Below are 14,927 nucleotides of genomic sequence, written 5' to 3'. Positions count from 1 at the left end.
CCCGCTCATGAGCTAGGTATAAAAGTGCTGCCCAATAAGTTCTTGATGGAATGACTACATTAATCCTGCAAACGAGTATGCTGACATACTTGTGCAAAAGATACGGAGAAAGACCGAAATCCTTGTGAACGGTGGGGATGGTGAGCAAAATGGTACCACAAAATGCCTACTGTGTGCTGGGCACTTTAAATACATTATGACTTTCCACAACTCCAGGAGATGAGTCTTCAGGTCATCTTTTGCTGTGTCCAAATTTAGTCTTCTAAAGCCGTGATTAATGAAGTGGGAACGTAGAAGGGGCCACTGCTCTCTGCTCCAAAGTGGCTCCGCAGAGGACAGGAGCATCCACTTTCAGACAGCCCAGTGTGGTCCCCAACCACTCTGGAGCCACCCTGGGGCCTTGGCAACTGAGGTACCACCCCAGGCTGGCTCAGGGTTGGATGTGTTGGACTAGGACACTCTTTGCCATGAGAATACAGCTCTCCCATCTCAGCCTCTCTGCTCCCCATTCTGAGGGGAGCCGTGCCTGGGGAGAAGCCAAGCGAGAGATTTCAACAGAGAACGGAGGAAACACACCCACTGAGGTTCTCATAGCAACATAATCACGCACAGGCAGCAGCCTATTTTGGTGGGAGCTTGTCTGAGCCTCCCTCCCCGCCCGCCCCGGTTAGTCACAGAAAGGATGCCCTGCACAGGCTGCAGCAGTGGGGTGGCATGGGGTGGGGGGAGGGGAGAATGCTGGACTGGAAGCCAAGGGCTGGGGAGCTCATCTCAGATGCTCCGTCAGCCAACTGAAGGATCACAGGGTCCTTGCCCGAAAAAAATGACAGGATAGGACTGAAGAAGTGGGAAGATCCTTCCTGGCTTCCGTTGATCTTACAAGTGCTGAGCCTCTCCCAGCGGATCATATGTCTTGAGATCTTTTGTCTCTGAGAAAGATGCTTAGAGAAAACAGGGTTCCAGAGGGTAAAGGTCATTCTTTAAATTCAGCTTTTACCCCACCCCCCACCCACAACCTTCAGCACATTGGCAGGATGTGAAAAGGGAGGAGAATACCAAAGATTCTGGTCACTCACCCAGGTCTGTGGGCTGAGAAAGGACAGGGTTAAGGAGGTTAAGGTCATTCGTTTAAATTTACTCCTTCCTCAACTAAACACACACACACACAATCACTGGGATCTCAAACGTCTTGCTCTCTCTCCATCCCCTCCCTCCTGCAGTTACTGCCAGGCATCCTCTTTCCCTGCAGGACCAGGTGATGGAAACCTCTTCGGTTTCTGGCCCATTTCTTCAATGGCTGCTGGGGTTAGTTAAGGACAATCAGGCTCATGTCTCCCGGCTGTCAAAGGTGATGTTAAAAAACAACCAGGGCATGCATGCAGGACTGCTCTCCCTGGGTCAGCATGGGGGTGAAGTGCAGAGCACCAGGAGGACCAAGGAGCCCCTTTTGGGTCCCTGCCTTTGACTCGTGAAGTGAAAGCTTTAAAAGTGCAGCTGTCTTTGAAGGAGTCAGACCCAAGTTGTCCTGTTGTAATGGGAGACACAGAATGCCCCCACGCCCCTCCCCCAGCCCGGCTTTGTTTCCCACCAGCCTGACAGATGGCCACTAAGAGAAAAAGAAGCTCTCAAAGTGAAGACAGGAATGCATTGTATAAAAATTCACACCCCCTACTACCGCCCAAACTCCCTTAAAAAAGGACCAAGAGAATCCTAATGGGTACGTGACATCCTCCTTCTCTCCCATAAAAGGGACTTCAAAATCTGGTGATGCTGGGGGAGGGGTGAGGAGGGAGAAGAGAGATGTGTGGGCAGGGGACTGCCAGGGAAGACTGGGGTTGGGGGAAGGGGAGGTCGCCTGCAGGTCACCCACTTGACTTCCTCCCACCCTCTTTTCCAAGCCACTTCTGGCTGAACCTTCGCCCCACCTTCCCAGCGATGCTGGGAGCCCCAAGCCCTAGGAGAGGCAGAGGGGGAGAAAAAAAGGATGGTGATGCCACACTTGGCCCTAGAGTTGAAGGAGTTAAGGACCCTCCCTCATCCAGACGGCCACCCTTTTGCTCCCCAAACCCCAAACGCCAAGGAAGCATCCAGGAATTGGCAGCGGAGCAGGAGAGGGGGTGGGATGGGGTGGGGTGGGGGGGAGGTGACCGTGGCCCAGCCTTGCCCAGCGCCGGTCCTCGGGGGCGGGGAGGACGCAACACCGGGGCTGAGGACCTGCCAGCGCCCAGCTCTGGCGCGCCTGCCTTCTCCGAGCCTCGAGCGCGGCCCAGCCGCGTCCGCGCAGCCCTCGCTCCCCTCCACCCCACCCCGCAGCAAGTTGTCTACGGCTACGGGCAGCGGAGGCGGCCCAGAGACCCCCGGAGCCCGGCCGAGGGGGCGGCCCCGGAGCGCGGGAGCCCTCGGTCTGCGCCCAGCCACCGCCCGCCCGGCCCAGCCTCCTCCCCGCCCCCACTCACCGGCTCAGCCCCCGGAGGGAAGCTCAGGGAGCGTGTGGCTTCGCCCGCCGATCGGCAGAAGTTGAGAGGAGTTGCCGGCTGCCTCGGCCGGCCGGACTTTGCGAGCAGAGCAGCCGGCGAGGCGGCGCCGCCGCCGCCGCGGAGCCTTCGGGGACTGCCTCCCGCCTGCCGGGCCCGCAGCGCGGCCGGAGAGGGGCGGGGAGAGGGTCGCGGGCGCCTGAGCCGCTCGGATCTGTGCGAAGGACTGGACTCCGAGGAGAATAAAACAAAGTGGACTCGGCAGGGAAGACCCTACCGCCGTTGATGGTACCGGCCGACGCTCCGGCAGAGGGGCTGGGTTGGGCTTTTTTTTTTTTTTTCCCTCCCATTCTCTCTCTTTCTCTCTCTCTTTTAAAGCGACACCCGCTCTCTCTTTCTCCCATCACGGTGCCACCAAACCCTCGCTGGCTCTTATGGGCATGAAACATTCCTCCCGCTGCTTGCTCCTAAGGAGGAAGATGGCGGAGAACGCGTCCGAGAGCACCGAGGTAAGGAGGCCAGAGGCCGGCCCGGCCACCCGGCGGCCGCCGGGCTACCCCGCGGCCGCTCGGACCTCAGCGCGCGCCGCGCCGCTCCCGGTGCCAAACTTTCTCAGCTCCATCCCGTTTGCTCCAGCCGGCCGCTTGCGCGTCTCTGTGTGTGCGTGGTGTGTGTGTGTGCTGGGTGGGGGAAAGACGGTGCCTGTCTCAGGACCCCTCCCTCTTGAAAAATGCAAAAGAGTCGCTCTTACCCCAGCTTCCTCTCCTTCCACCCGCTGGTCGCTCGCGCCCGCTACGCCCCCCCGCCCCACCCCAACCCCGAGTCCCAAGCCCTGGGCGGCCGCGCTCCCCTGCCCTCTCCTCTGGGCTCCTTTAGGGCTCCAGAGTGGCGGACTGTGCCGAGCCTGGATGGGCGACCCAGGGGCCAGGTCGTTTCCCTGCAGGGCCTGGACCGTTCCTCCGGGCCGTCACCCTTCAAGCTCGCGCTCTCGGTCCCCGCCGCACCGCGGAGAGCTTCGGGCCTCGGGGGTGCCTAGCCGCGCCGGGGTGGGGCAGGGGCACCGCCGACAGACCCTGGCGCCCAGACCGGGGCAGGGGAGAGGTCCGCAACCCGGGACCTACGAGCCGCCTCGAGGGTGCTAACCCGGGGAGGGAGCTCGGGCCGCGGCCACCTTCAGGACCGGGGACAGCGCCCGCGCCTGCCGCAACCGAGCCCGCGCGCGCTGTGGGGGCTGCGCGCCGCGCCGCAGCAGCTTGGAGGAGGAGGTAGTGCGAGCTCCGCAAATTGCGCTCCGGCCCCCCGCCTCCGGCAGCCCGGCAGCTGCCCTTTCTCGACTCTCGAGTTGGCTCGGAGCCGCCAAGAGCCCAGCGTCCCGAGACCGACCAGAGGCTGGGTTTCCTGTCCTCGCTCTGACTCTGCTGACATGACCCCGGCTCAGCCCGTAGGCTCCGGGCACCTGTAGTCACGCAGGGGATCCGCGTGGGCAGCCCCCTTACCTTCCTGGAGGAACGGTGCGCCGGGGCGGGGGCGGAGTGGTGTGTGTGTGTGTGTGTGTGTGTGTGTGTGAAGATCATCCCTTACTCGGTGGCAGGAAAAAGACAGAGAACAAACTCCCGGACTCTATTAATAGCCTGGTGTCTGGTGGGGCTGCCGTGCCTTTCACAGATGGTTGCCCATATGCAGCGTGGGGCGGGGACGGAGGTGTGGCGCGCGCGGATTGTCCCTCCGTCCGTGGGATGCCCAAAGAGCCAGAGACCCTTCCCAACCGTCTTCCCTCCGGGTCTGAACTGCAGCTAACCCTCTGCCCCACCGCGGAGGCAGCAAAGCTTTTTAAAATCCCCGTTCTCCCAGCAACTAGAAGCAGCACACACCCTGTCGATTTCGAAACAAAAAATGCTCTGGGGGAGAGCAGCGGGGCGTCCAGCAGCTACTGTGTCTCCTTGAGTTAGGGCAAAGCCAGCGCGTGCGGGGACCCTCCCGGTCCCCCACCGGCGAGAGGGCATTTAGGAAGCTGTGTAGCGCGAGGCAGAGAGCACGTCTGTACGGAACCCCTCGCCCTCCTCGCTGCGATCGCCCACCCGGAGAAGTGGTTTCTAAAAATAGCTCCGAGTCAAGGCCACACTTCTGTAATCCGTTGGCCCAGCGGCACGTAGCAGTCCCTGCAGCCATGTGGCTGGAGCGCGGACAGCAAAGAACAGCTTCCCCCGGCCCACTGCCAAAAAAAAAAAAAGTTTTCACGGGTCTCTGGCCCCCACACTGCACTCTTCTTGTTGCCCGCGGGGTGCGGGCGCAGACCCCTGGCCAGCGTCCGCAGTGAGCTTGTTGTGGTGAGCTCGTTGTGGTGAGCTCCACACCTCCGCCAAGGTTCAAGGCGTCCGGAGCAGGCAGAGCGCCGCGTGTGCGCGCGCCAGGCTATTTTTACTTGCTTCCCCCGCAGCTCCAACGCTCCCCCTTCTCGGCGGTTGCACATGCCAGCTCTGCTCAAGGCATCAATGAAAACAGCAGTAGAGGCGGCCGAGCTCCTGCGAGGGGGAAAAAAAACAACCCACGTCGCACGCCTGGCACGCAGGGGGAGGGGCGGATCCAGCTGGGGCTCCCGGGGCGGGGAGTGAGTCTGGGGTTCAGTTCCTCGCAGCTTCCCCGAGAAAGGGAGGAAATCAGACTTGGGCCAACGTGCCCCGGTGGAGGCATCCAGGCAGCGTGACAATCGCTTGGTTTTCTTCCAGTAACTGCCTGTTTTTGGAATGAGCCAGGACTAGAGCAGTACTTCCAAAAGTGGGGTGCTTGTGGGTTTGTCTGCATTTATGGTGAGAGAGAAGCAAGGATGCCTCAGGGTGTATGTGTGTGTATCTATGGTGGTAGCTCTCCTTGTTCTCAATTCAGCATATCTTTATCAAATACTGATTCTGTGCCAGGAATAATTAGGTTCTCGAGATCCAAAGATAAAGACACTAGGCTGCTCCCTCAAGGAGTTCACAGTTTGGTGGACAGGAGTGCCGGCTGATCCAGAGCATTCGGTAGCACCTTTTCCCGACTTTTGTTGGTGTGGTTTGCAAGCACTTTATCTCACTTTATCCTCACCATAATCCTGTGAGATAAGAGCAGGTTAGAATTCATTGCATAGCCCCATTTTACAGATAAGGGTGTTGAGGCAGAGAGGTCCAGCAAGTTCTAAATGTTACCTGACCGGCTAGGACAGCCTCGGAGCACAGACTGCCCCCACTTCTGACTCGTTGCCCTTTGCCCTATACTGCTTCCTTGATTCTTTCTTCTCCTGCACCATGCAGCATATGGATCTTAGTTCCCCAACCAGGGACTGAACCTGCACCCGCCCCACGGCCCCCCCACTCCCGCAGTGGAAGGGCAGAGTCTTAACCACTGGACCATCAGGGAAGTCCCTACATGGCTACTTCTAAAATGATGCCATGTGTGGATGGGAGCAGGCAAGAGAATAGGGAGAGAGGATGTTTGGGAAGGAAGAGATGCTGTGTTGGGACAGGCAAGGAGAACAGGGAGCAAGTGATCACTCACAAAGTAAAGGTAGGGAGAGATACTCTAATCGCTATGCAGGAAGGACAGCAGGGAATAAAACTATCTGTGAGCAAAGCCTCCCTTGACCGGACAGGTTTGGAGCTGGGGCTGAGGGCATCCTGGGTGCAGCTTGCGGGGCGGAGAGGGGGGGGGATCGCCAATGTTGTTGCCACTTTCTCCAGCTCCCTCCCCCAGGTGCGCTTCTCCTCCTCAGCTCAGGGCATCAACCCCCACGCCTCCCCTCCTGGCACCCTCTTCTCCCTCTCCTTTGCTCCACACGTGCCTTCAGAACCTCCTAGTGGGTCCATCAGAGTCTCTTTTTCAGCCCACCATGCTTGTGAGGCTGCCATCCTCACTCAGGGAGCAGGCGCTTTCCCGTTGTCCTCTTCTCTAGCCTAGCTTCGTCATCACTGCTCACTGGGCTTTCAGAAGCACAGACCTGCTCAAGAGCAGACGTCGCTGTCAAAACTTACCACATCGCCCTGTTCCCTTTAGGACACAGGATAAAACTTGATGTCCTTAACCCTTCCATATCTGCCCCATGCAGTTCTCTGCAAACACTGACTTCATGCCTGAATGCCTTTGCACATCCTGATTCCTCTACCTGGGCTGCTCTTTCCCCTTCTTTCTCTCTGGGGGGCGGGGAGGGGAATCTTCCTCAACCTGCAGGACTCAATACAAAGGTCACTTCCTCTGAGCAGCCTTCCATTTAAATAGCTCTTCCATGTATCCTCCATCGCTATGGAGATGGAGTGTTCCTCTCCTTCTGTGCTCCTGACACCTATCTCTCACTTTCCCTGTTACAAGATAATTGCATTTTTATATATCTGTTTCTCCGGTTGGATAAAGAACTTTCGAGGTAGGGGGGAGCAGGTCTACCCTGTTCTGACACCGGGCCTGATGCAGAGTAAATTAAAATCGTTGACAAATATTGCCTGATTCATAGGATTATGAACAAATTCGCGAGCCTTCTGGGTCTTAATCACTTCCTGTAAACTGGGCCTCCTATCTCTCACTTTTGTGCTTAGGTTCTTGTGGACCTGGAAAACACAAAATGAGAGGAGATTCTGGGAATTCGGTGCTGCAAAGCTCCAAGCCCGGGTACATTTTGGTTACCCGTTTTCCTACTTAATAGTTGGTAATGACATTCTTCCTATGGGGTGTTCGTCTGAATAGCAAATAAACGGATTAATCACAATGCCCAATTAGGAGCTGTGGGTGATGGGGGGCTTTGGAGCTGCTGCTTGCTTTACGGGCGCTCAGTGAGAGCCTGATGCTTTATTTATGATGCTGACTTCCCTGACTGGGGTTTCAGCACCTCAAAGGGAAGCCTCCATGGGTGTGAACACAGTTTTAGCAAAGGAGTCGTTTTGGAGACTGGCTTTTGAATGTCATCTTGACTTACTGGCCCAAGGAGAGAGAGAATATTTATGGGTTGGGAAAACTGCAATAGGATATTGGGGTTGGGGCGCCAACGGGCACTGCTGCTGTGAGTTACAGGGAGACTGGGGCTGAATTCTGACTTGGTGCCTGTTGGTGGTTTTGGCTGATGGATCGCTCTTCTCAGGGTTTCTCACTTAGGTGTGTGGTCCTATAGCACAAAAGTGAGAGAGGATGAGGAGGAGGAAGGGGACAAGAGTTGGCAAGACCCAGGCCCACTTCTCTGGGGTCCACATTGTGTCTCTTTCTAACAAGCGTGGGGCTCTGGAGCCAGACCTCCTGGCTTTTACTCTGAACTCAGTAGATGTGTTGTTATGATGAACAAGGCACCCCTAACCTCTCTGGGCCTCGTAAAGCTGTTGCGATGATTAAATGAATTAATTCGTGCAAAGGGTTTAGAGCCTTGTGAGCTCCAGAGGCCTTCGCAATCACTATCAAGCCATCAGCTTTTAGGAGCCTCGCCGGGAAAGTGCCAACAGGATGGACTCACCCTGCCCTTGTTTCTCCAGCTGAAATGGTCCCCAAAACCATGGTCTGCACGAATTTCTTCTCCCTCAGCAAACACGGATTTCCGTCCTGAACTGAGTTCAGGAGAATTAAGAAGATACCCACGTTTGTTTTGTTTTGTTTTGTTTTCCTCCTGGAAAATTTGGCTCTTGGGAGAGTCCTCCATTGGCTTTTGGCTGTCAGAGAGGGTGAAACCGCACTCCTGTCTCTGATTCGGAGTGGTTTTCATTTCCTCTGTGCTAACTGCGATGTGAAGTGATTATCACATTCCAGCGTGGAACATGCGAAAAATCTGTAAAAACAGCATTTACACCTTGGCTTCTCCTGTGCCAGCAGGGGAAGAACGGGCAGCGTGGCGACATGTGAGCTGCCAAGGTAACTGAAAGCGGATGGTGGTGGTGTGTGATGGGCAGGCATTGCTGTCAGTTGTGCCCGGGGCTTGGCCAGAGGAGAGGAAGCTCGGGCAGCAAGGAACATCCCGAGCCCACTTCCTGCACCCACGATGCAGTTGGTCCCCTGGTTGTTAGTTACAGAGCTTCAGAGAAGGCAGCTTCACCAAATTCCTCGTGCATTTTCAGTCAGAAAGTTCGTAGGTCTGAGCTCCACCTCTTCATTGCCATGGGAGTCACTTTGGTTTGTTCTGTTCTAAAAAGAGATTAAAGACTGCCTGGTTGCTTTTGCATTTGGGACTGCACGAGGAGTGTCACCCTCTCTACTAAACTCTGTTCTGAGTGATGCCAACCCCTTCCTCTGAAATTCTGGACTAGCCAGGAGAGGTGGGGTTGAGAAGATATACCCCTCCAGGGGTACCCAGACGGTTGGATGTTTCACACACCAAAAGGCTTTTCTATTTTGTTATTAGAAGTCGCTCAAGCACCCCAACTTTCCCCAGCTCTGTAACGGATGACCCATAAGTAACTATTTTTTTTAAAAACTCATTTTTATTCTTGATTGCACTGGGTCTTTGTTGCTCCATGAGGGCTTTCTCTGGTTGCAGGGGGAGAGGGCTACTCTTTGCAGTGTGTGGGCTTCTCATTGCAGTGGCAAATGTGGGCTTGGGCTCCAGAGCGTGCAGGCTTCAGTAGCTGTGGCTCCTGGGCTCTGGAGAGCGGGCTCAGTAGTTGTGGAGCAGGGGCTTAGTGGCCCCGCAGCATATGGAATTTTCTCGGACCAGGGATTGAACCCATGTCCGCTGTGTTGGCAGGTGGATTCTTAACCACTGGACTGCCAGAGAAGTCTGTAAGGATCTCTTTTTAAAATGTAATTTTATGCAAGCCAATAGCTCAATGTATACATTTTCCTAAAGTTGTAGACTCTTAGAGCCGGATGGGAACTTTAAGTTATTTAAGAGGCAGGAAAATTTTTCCAACACCAGAGTTCCTCATTGTTGGTGTTAATACCATGTTTCCTCCTAAGTCAATGCCATTTCTACCTTCTTTAGACTCTAATTGATTGCTTTTGATATTTGGCACTAATTTTCTGGTGTATGCTGATACAGAATACTAAAAACTAGTTGTTACCCTATATAAGATCTAGGAATTGTGCATAACAAGATATCTTTTCCTTTCATACGACACTTTAAACGCTTTGGCATCTATCGTCTCGTGTAAGAGATGCCGTCTTATATTGCATACATAGGCTCCGTCCTGTACAGCATACACAACACAACGAGTTACATCCTATTCTCATGGGACAGATGAAGAAACCAAAGCACAGAAAGTTAGTGTGGCTTGCCCAAGATGCCACAGAGAGTGAGTGATGGAACCCAAGCTCTGGTTTTCTAGCCACTGAGACCTGTGGCTTCTCCACTCTATGGGGCTGTGACGGCAGCAGGAGGGCCAGAGTAGATACTCAAAATGAATACGAAGAGAAAGAAAGCAGAAATTAACTGGAGAAACCACAAATGGTGGATTGGGAAGAAGCCAAAGGAAAGACACCAGCCCTGGCTTTCCTCTCCTGCTTTCATCACTGCTGTGCCCCAGGGTGGCAGGGACCTATGGCCAGGACAGTCCTTGTTCCACGATGCCCCTAAGCCCCAAATCCTCATCAGTGGGCCAGGAAAAACTCTCGAGTAACAAAGTATACGTTTTTGAATGTTGGACCCAAGGCCATTGTCTGATCATCGTCAAATCTGAACGTTCATCCAGCTTCTTTCTTGGGATGAAGTAAATAGCAGAGACTTCAGGACAGGAACTTTGTGTTTTAATTTATCTTTGTAGTTTTATTTCGTTGTTCGGGCTGTTGCAACGAAGCACCACAAACTGGTGGCTTCAGCAACAGGAATTTGTTGTCTGCCGGCTCCAGAGGCCAGATGTTCTGAAATCCAGGTGTCGGCAGGGTGGGCTTCCTGCAGGAGATTCTTAGGGGATTGTGTTTGCTGACTTCTTCTTCACTTCTGGTGGTTGCCAGCTGTGCTCTGGTTCATAGGTGCACAACTACCTCTCTGCATCCATCTCCATCCGCCCCCCCGCGCCCCGTGTGCATTGGTGAGATCTTGTTTACAAACGAGGTCAGAGTCACAGGTCTCAGGGGTTGCTGTTTCGTCGCTAAGTCGTGTCCCACTCTCTGTGACCCTGTGGACTATAGCCCCACCAGGCTCCTCTGTCCATGGGATTTCCCACTGGAGTGGGCTGTCATTTCCTTCTCCTGCGGATTGTCCATCTTCCTGACCCAGGGATCAAACCCGAGTCTCCTGCACGCCTCTTTACCGCTGAGCCACCTGGGAAGCCGTGACAGCGGCTAGGGCTTCCGTACATCTTTTGGGGACGACTCAACCCATGACCTCAGCCAACACGTCATAGGCCTGAGAAGAGAGTGACTTGCAGATGACCATGAGCAGGACTCAAAATACTTGCAAAATCAGTGGAGGTAGTCTCTCTTCTCCTGTCCACCCACTGTCCACCTCCCCAGCACCTCCCCAGCACCTTGGCTGAGTCCCCTTTCCTTGAGTAGCAGCAGAATTATAGCAAGAGCTGCTGTGTTCACGTCTTTATTTTGTGCTGGACACGCTGTTCAGTGCTTCGCATGTATTGCCTTGTTTAGTTTACACAAATTGCAAAGCAACTCTTCTCATTCCTGTGTTATAATTGAAGAAATGGAAACGCAGTGGTTGGGTATCTTGACAAACCTTGTAGGCCCCCAAGTAGCAGAATGGAGGTGCTCCGGAGCTGGGGGCTCTGCTACTGATGGGGGCCTCTCTCCGCTCTTTTATCCCCTTCCCAGCAGGAAGCTTGTCCTCACTTTTGCTCCACACTAGCTCTCACCGCCGGAGGGCTGGAAGGAACTGATAGACATCCATGGGTGGAAAAGGGTGGAGCCTGTCAGCCTGTACCTGGCTCCATGTGTTCAATCCACTGGTCCTCCGAGGAGACTGGCTTGGCAGTAGTTCAGTCGCTCAGTCATGTCTGACTCTTTGCAACCCCATGGATTCCAGCACGCCAGGCTTCCCTGTCCATCACCAATTTCTGGAGCCTTCTCAAACTCATGTCCATAGAGTTGGTGATGCCATCCAACCATCTCATTCTCTGCCATCCTCTTCTCCTGTAGCCAGAGGCTTATTGTGGTGGTAGCATCGTGAGCCCACTGCCAGCTTCCATGAAGGGCTGTTCTGGAGGACTAGAGGGGTGAAGACTTTGTGGGCACCTTCCAAACAATTAAGCCACATGGGTCACTGGCTTCTGGGCCCAATGCAGTTTTGTGCGAAGGTTCAGGGCACAGGCCCTGGGGCTCATGCCCGGGTGCAGACCTCAGCCTGGTTGGGCCTCAGGCGTGCACATGTTACACAATCACCTGTCCCAGTTTAATCATCTATAATGTGGTGGTAGCACTTTTTTCCCATGAAGCTGTTACGAGGATTAAACAAGTGACTTCACATAAAGCTCACGTTGGCACAGAGAGATGCTGAAGACAAGCTCTGATTTATCATCTGGGCTTCTCTGGAAATGTCTCAAAGGAGCAGGGTGGCACACAGATGAATAAAAGGTGTCCCCTGCTTCTGTGATGGACTCACCGATTCAAACATTCTCAGGACGGACGGGGTCCTCCAAGCCCCGCGGGCTGCCCTACCCACCCCTTTCCACATGTACACTCAACGCTGGGGTCCAGGGTTCTGGTATCTGCAAGACCCAGAGCATGAAAACAAAATCTCATGGAGCCCCTAGAGGTGGAGAGAAGTGGGGAGCGATGAGCACCCTCTGCAGACCTCTCAGCCTCCTCTGGGCCCCCCTCAAGCCCTGCTCCTGGGATGAGAGTGACTCCTACTGGTCAGTGGCTGGATCGAGCTCCCCTCCCCACATTCCTGAGAGGGAAACTGAGGCCTGGCGGAAGGGGAGGGAGGACAGAGATGTGGCCCAGTCTCCCTCCGCGTGTCAGGTGTTAAATACCAAGTTAAACACACTGCCCTCTTGGCCATGGACCCAGGAGAGCGTATTCACCGGGGGTGAGGCTTGACCGGAGGGTTGTACTGTAGACAGCAGACCACTCTAAAGGAAGCAGCGATTAGCAAACGCCTCCATCAGGGCCTGACCTGCAGCTCTGTTGTGAAGGATCCTCTTTTGTTAGCTGGAGGGAGGGAAAGGGGTGGCCCTTCACGGCTGGGGCTGCCAGGAAATGAAAGGCTGCAGTTCTCACAGGCATGTGACATCCAAGGGCTTCATCGCTCCCTGACAGGCAGTTATGACAGCCGCTCTCCGAGGAGGTGCAATCGGAGGATCCCCAGAAAATGATTGCAGCCCATCGCCAGCGTAAATTGGCTCCTAATTAAGGGATGTTCTCTATTAATGCACATTAGTTCAACTCTCGCCTTCAGGTACCGAGTGGGGAACTGATGAATATTTATTGAGTGAATAAAGGAGATAAACCTGCACATAGCATGTACACCAGCCAACTTGCTTCTCTTGGAAAGTCTCTCTGCTCCCGCTTTCCAGAATGAAAGCTACGGTCCCAGGATGCAGATGGGGAAGGTTTTGGAGGCAGCCTTGAGTTTGATCATCTCATCTTCATCCCTGTGGGATTAAAACCCACTTCACGGTCCACAAACAAGGATTAAATACAATCGCGAGAGAAGACAGAGAAAAAGAAACTCAACACATGTTCTCTCCTTCCTCCCCCCTGTTGTAGCTCTGAGTTTACTTGCTCAGCTTTTGTTTTGCTTTTAGGGGACGGTTTACAGTTCAAAGCATGAAGTGTCCTTTCAGATTCCAGTGCAGAGTGGGTGTGAACCGCCTCATCCCGGTAGCAGGGCGGCGGGCGTGTTTATGCGAGGGGGTGTGGACGGCATCTGTAGAAGCACGTGTTCCCATGCTTATGAACTTACCACTTGCAGTCTGTAGTTCACTGCAGGTAGCACACACGAGGTACCCACTTCACCGCTGGCCTAGCTCCGAGATGGAGTCGGGGAATGGTGACTCAGTGTGGTGGGGAGTGTTGTACGTGGGGCACAAGGTTCCAGGGAGGAGACACTGTGGAGATGGATCTGGATGTCAGGGTCAGGGAGGTCCGGAGCCCCAGCTTCGCAGCCGACGCACAACCTTTGTTACGGAGCCCGGATGCTGCTTTCCTCAGGTCGGGGGTGGGTGGCCTTCCCATCTTGCTCTACACGCCATCTCCAGACCCTCTCATGCCCTCTCTCCAATATGCTGGTGCTTCTCAGCTGCACCCCAAGCTGGGCCCCAAGCTTGGACCGTTCTGTCTGGCTGCCCCCCCCCCCCGGTCACAACCCCCTCCGCTGCCTCTCAGGGACCTCAGATTCACAGGGCCCCTCGGGAGCATCACCTCCTCCTACGTCGGCCCTCTCTTCCTGGTCCTCATCTTGGGGTGTGAGGTCACCCAAGGAACAAGCCCCAGTCCCGTCTCCTTGGCGACTCCGGTGATTCTGCCTCTCCTTGGCTTGTCCTCTGCCCTGAGTTTGTCCTCCTCTTTCGGGTCCCCCTTTGGCCATCCTGGGCACATTGCCCATCTCTTGCCTGACTCTGCGTCTGCTCCGCACCCCACCCCTCCTGCCCCCACCAGCGGCCCCTGGCTTTGGTCTGTCCTCACAGCAGCACGAACCCGCGTTCTGAAGTGGCGGCCTGACTGTGCCACTCCCCTCCCCAAACGCCTTCAGTGGCTTTCCCATTATCACTGCAGAAGGTCCCACCTCCTTGCCAGGACTCAGACGGCTCTGCAAGCTCACACCCCAGAGCGCTGTTCTCTGATGTCCTTCCCCTCCACTCTAGCTACGCTCACCTGCCTCCCTCCCCTCATCACCTTCCTTCATCACTCTTCCTTCAGATCTCACCTTAGATGCCACCTCTTCCAGGAAGCCTTCCCTGACTCCACTCCCTCACTTAAGTCAGACTTAGCTCTCCCCACTCTCCACCGTGTGATCCTACCCATGTCGCAGATCCTACTCCAGTCGCAGTGTGTAGCACTCTGTACTCATTGGCTGACTTCCTCGTTGACAAGTCCACCATAAACCTTGTGAAGGCAGGGGCTCCGTCTGTGCTGTTCACCATTGGATCCCAGCACCTAGCATAGGAGCTGATACCTGTTAGAGGTTAGAAACCTTTTGTCCTATGAATGATCACTGTGACACATACTTTTCCTGCATGGACAGTGTTATATGGATGGTGGTAGTGGTTCAATTGATAAGTTGCATCTGACTCTTGCAACACCATGGACTGCAGGCTTCCAGGCTTTTCTGTCCATGGGATTCTCCAGGCAAGAATACTGGAGTGGGTTGCCATTTTCTTCTCCAGGAGATCTTCCAGACCCAGGGATCAAACTCAGATCTCCTGCATTGCAGGCAGATTCTTTACTGACTAAGTCACCAGGGAAGCCAGTTCTATGGATGCTGGTGTTAAATCATTATGGCGCCCTTCCTTTTACACTGGTTGGGACTGTCAGTCACACAGGATCCCCTAAAAAGGAAGTCTCCAAGGCTATAGTCATCATCCCCCAACCCAAAGAAAGGTTGCAGGTAAGCTGCCCCAGAAA

General features: G+C 54.7%; 1 protein-coding gene across 1 annotated transcript in view; it reads left to right on the top strand.

Annotated features, from left to right (window-relative positions):
* Positions 1-2,908: 2,908 nt before the first annotated feature.
* Positions 2,909-14,927, top strand: part of PRMT8 (protein arginine methyltransferase 8) — a 68,948-nt gene continuing 56,929 nt past the window's right edge. The window contains exon 1 of the mRNA XM_068971643.1: positions 2,909-2,983. Within this exon, the coding sequence (XP_068827744.1) occupies positions 2,909-2,983 (75 nt within the window). The remainder of the gene's footprint in view (positions 2,984-14,927) is intronic.

This window comes from Capricornis sumatraensis, chromosome 4 (genome assembly GCF_032405125.1).
Source record: "Capricornis sumatraensis isolate serow.1 chromosome 4, serow.2, whole genome shotgun sequence".
Classification (NCBI taxonomy): Eukaryota; Metazoa; Chordata; class Mammalia; order Artiodactyla; family Bovidae; genus Capricornis; species Capricornis sumatraensis.
Note: the sequence above shows the minus strand (reverse complement) of the source record. Positions and strands in the feature narration are given on the sequence as shown.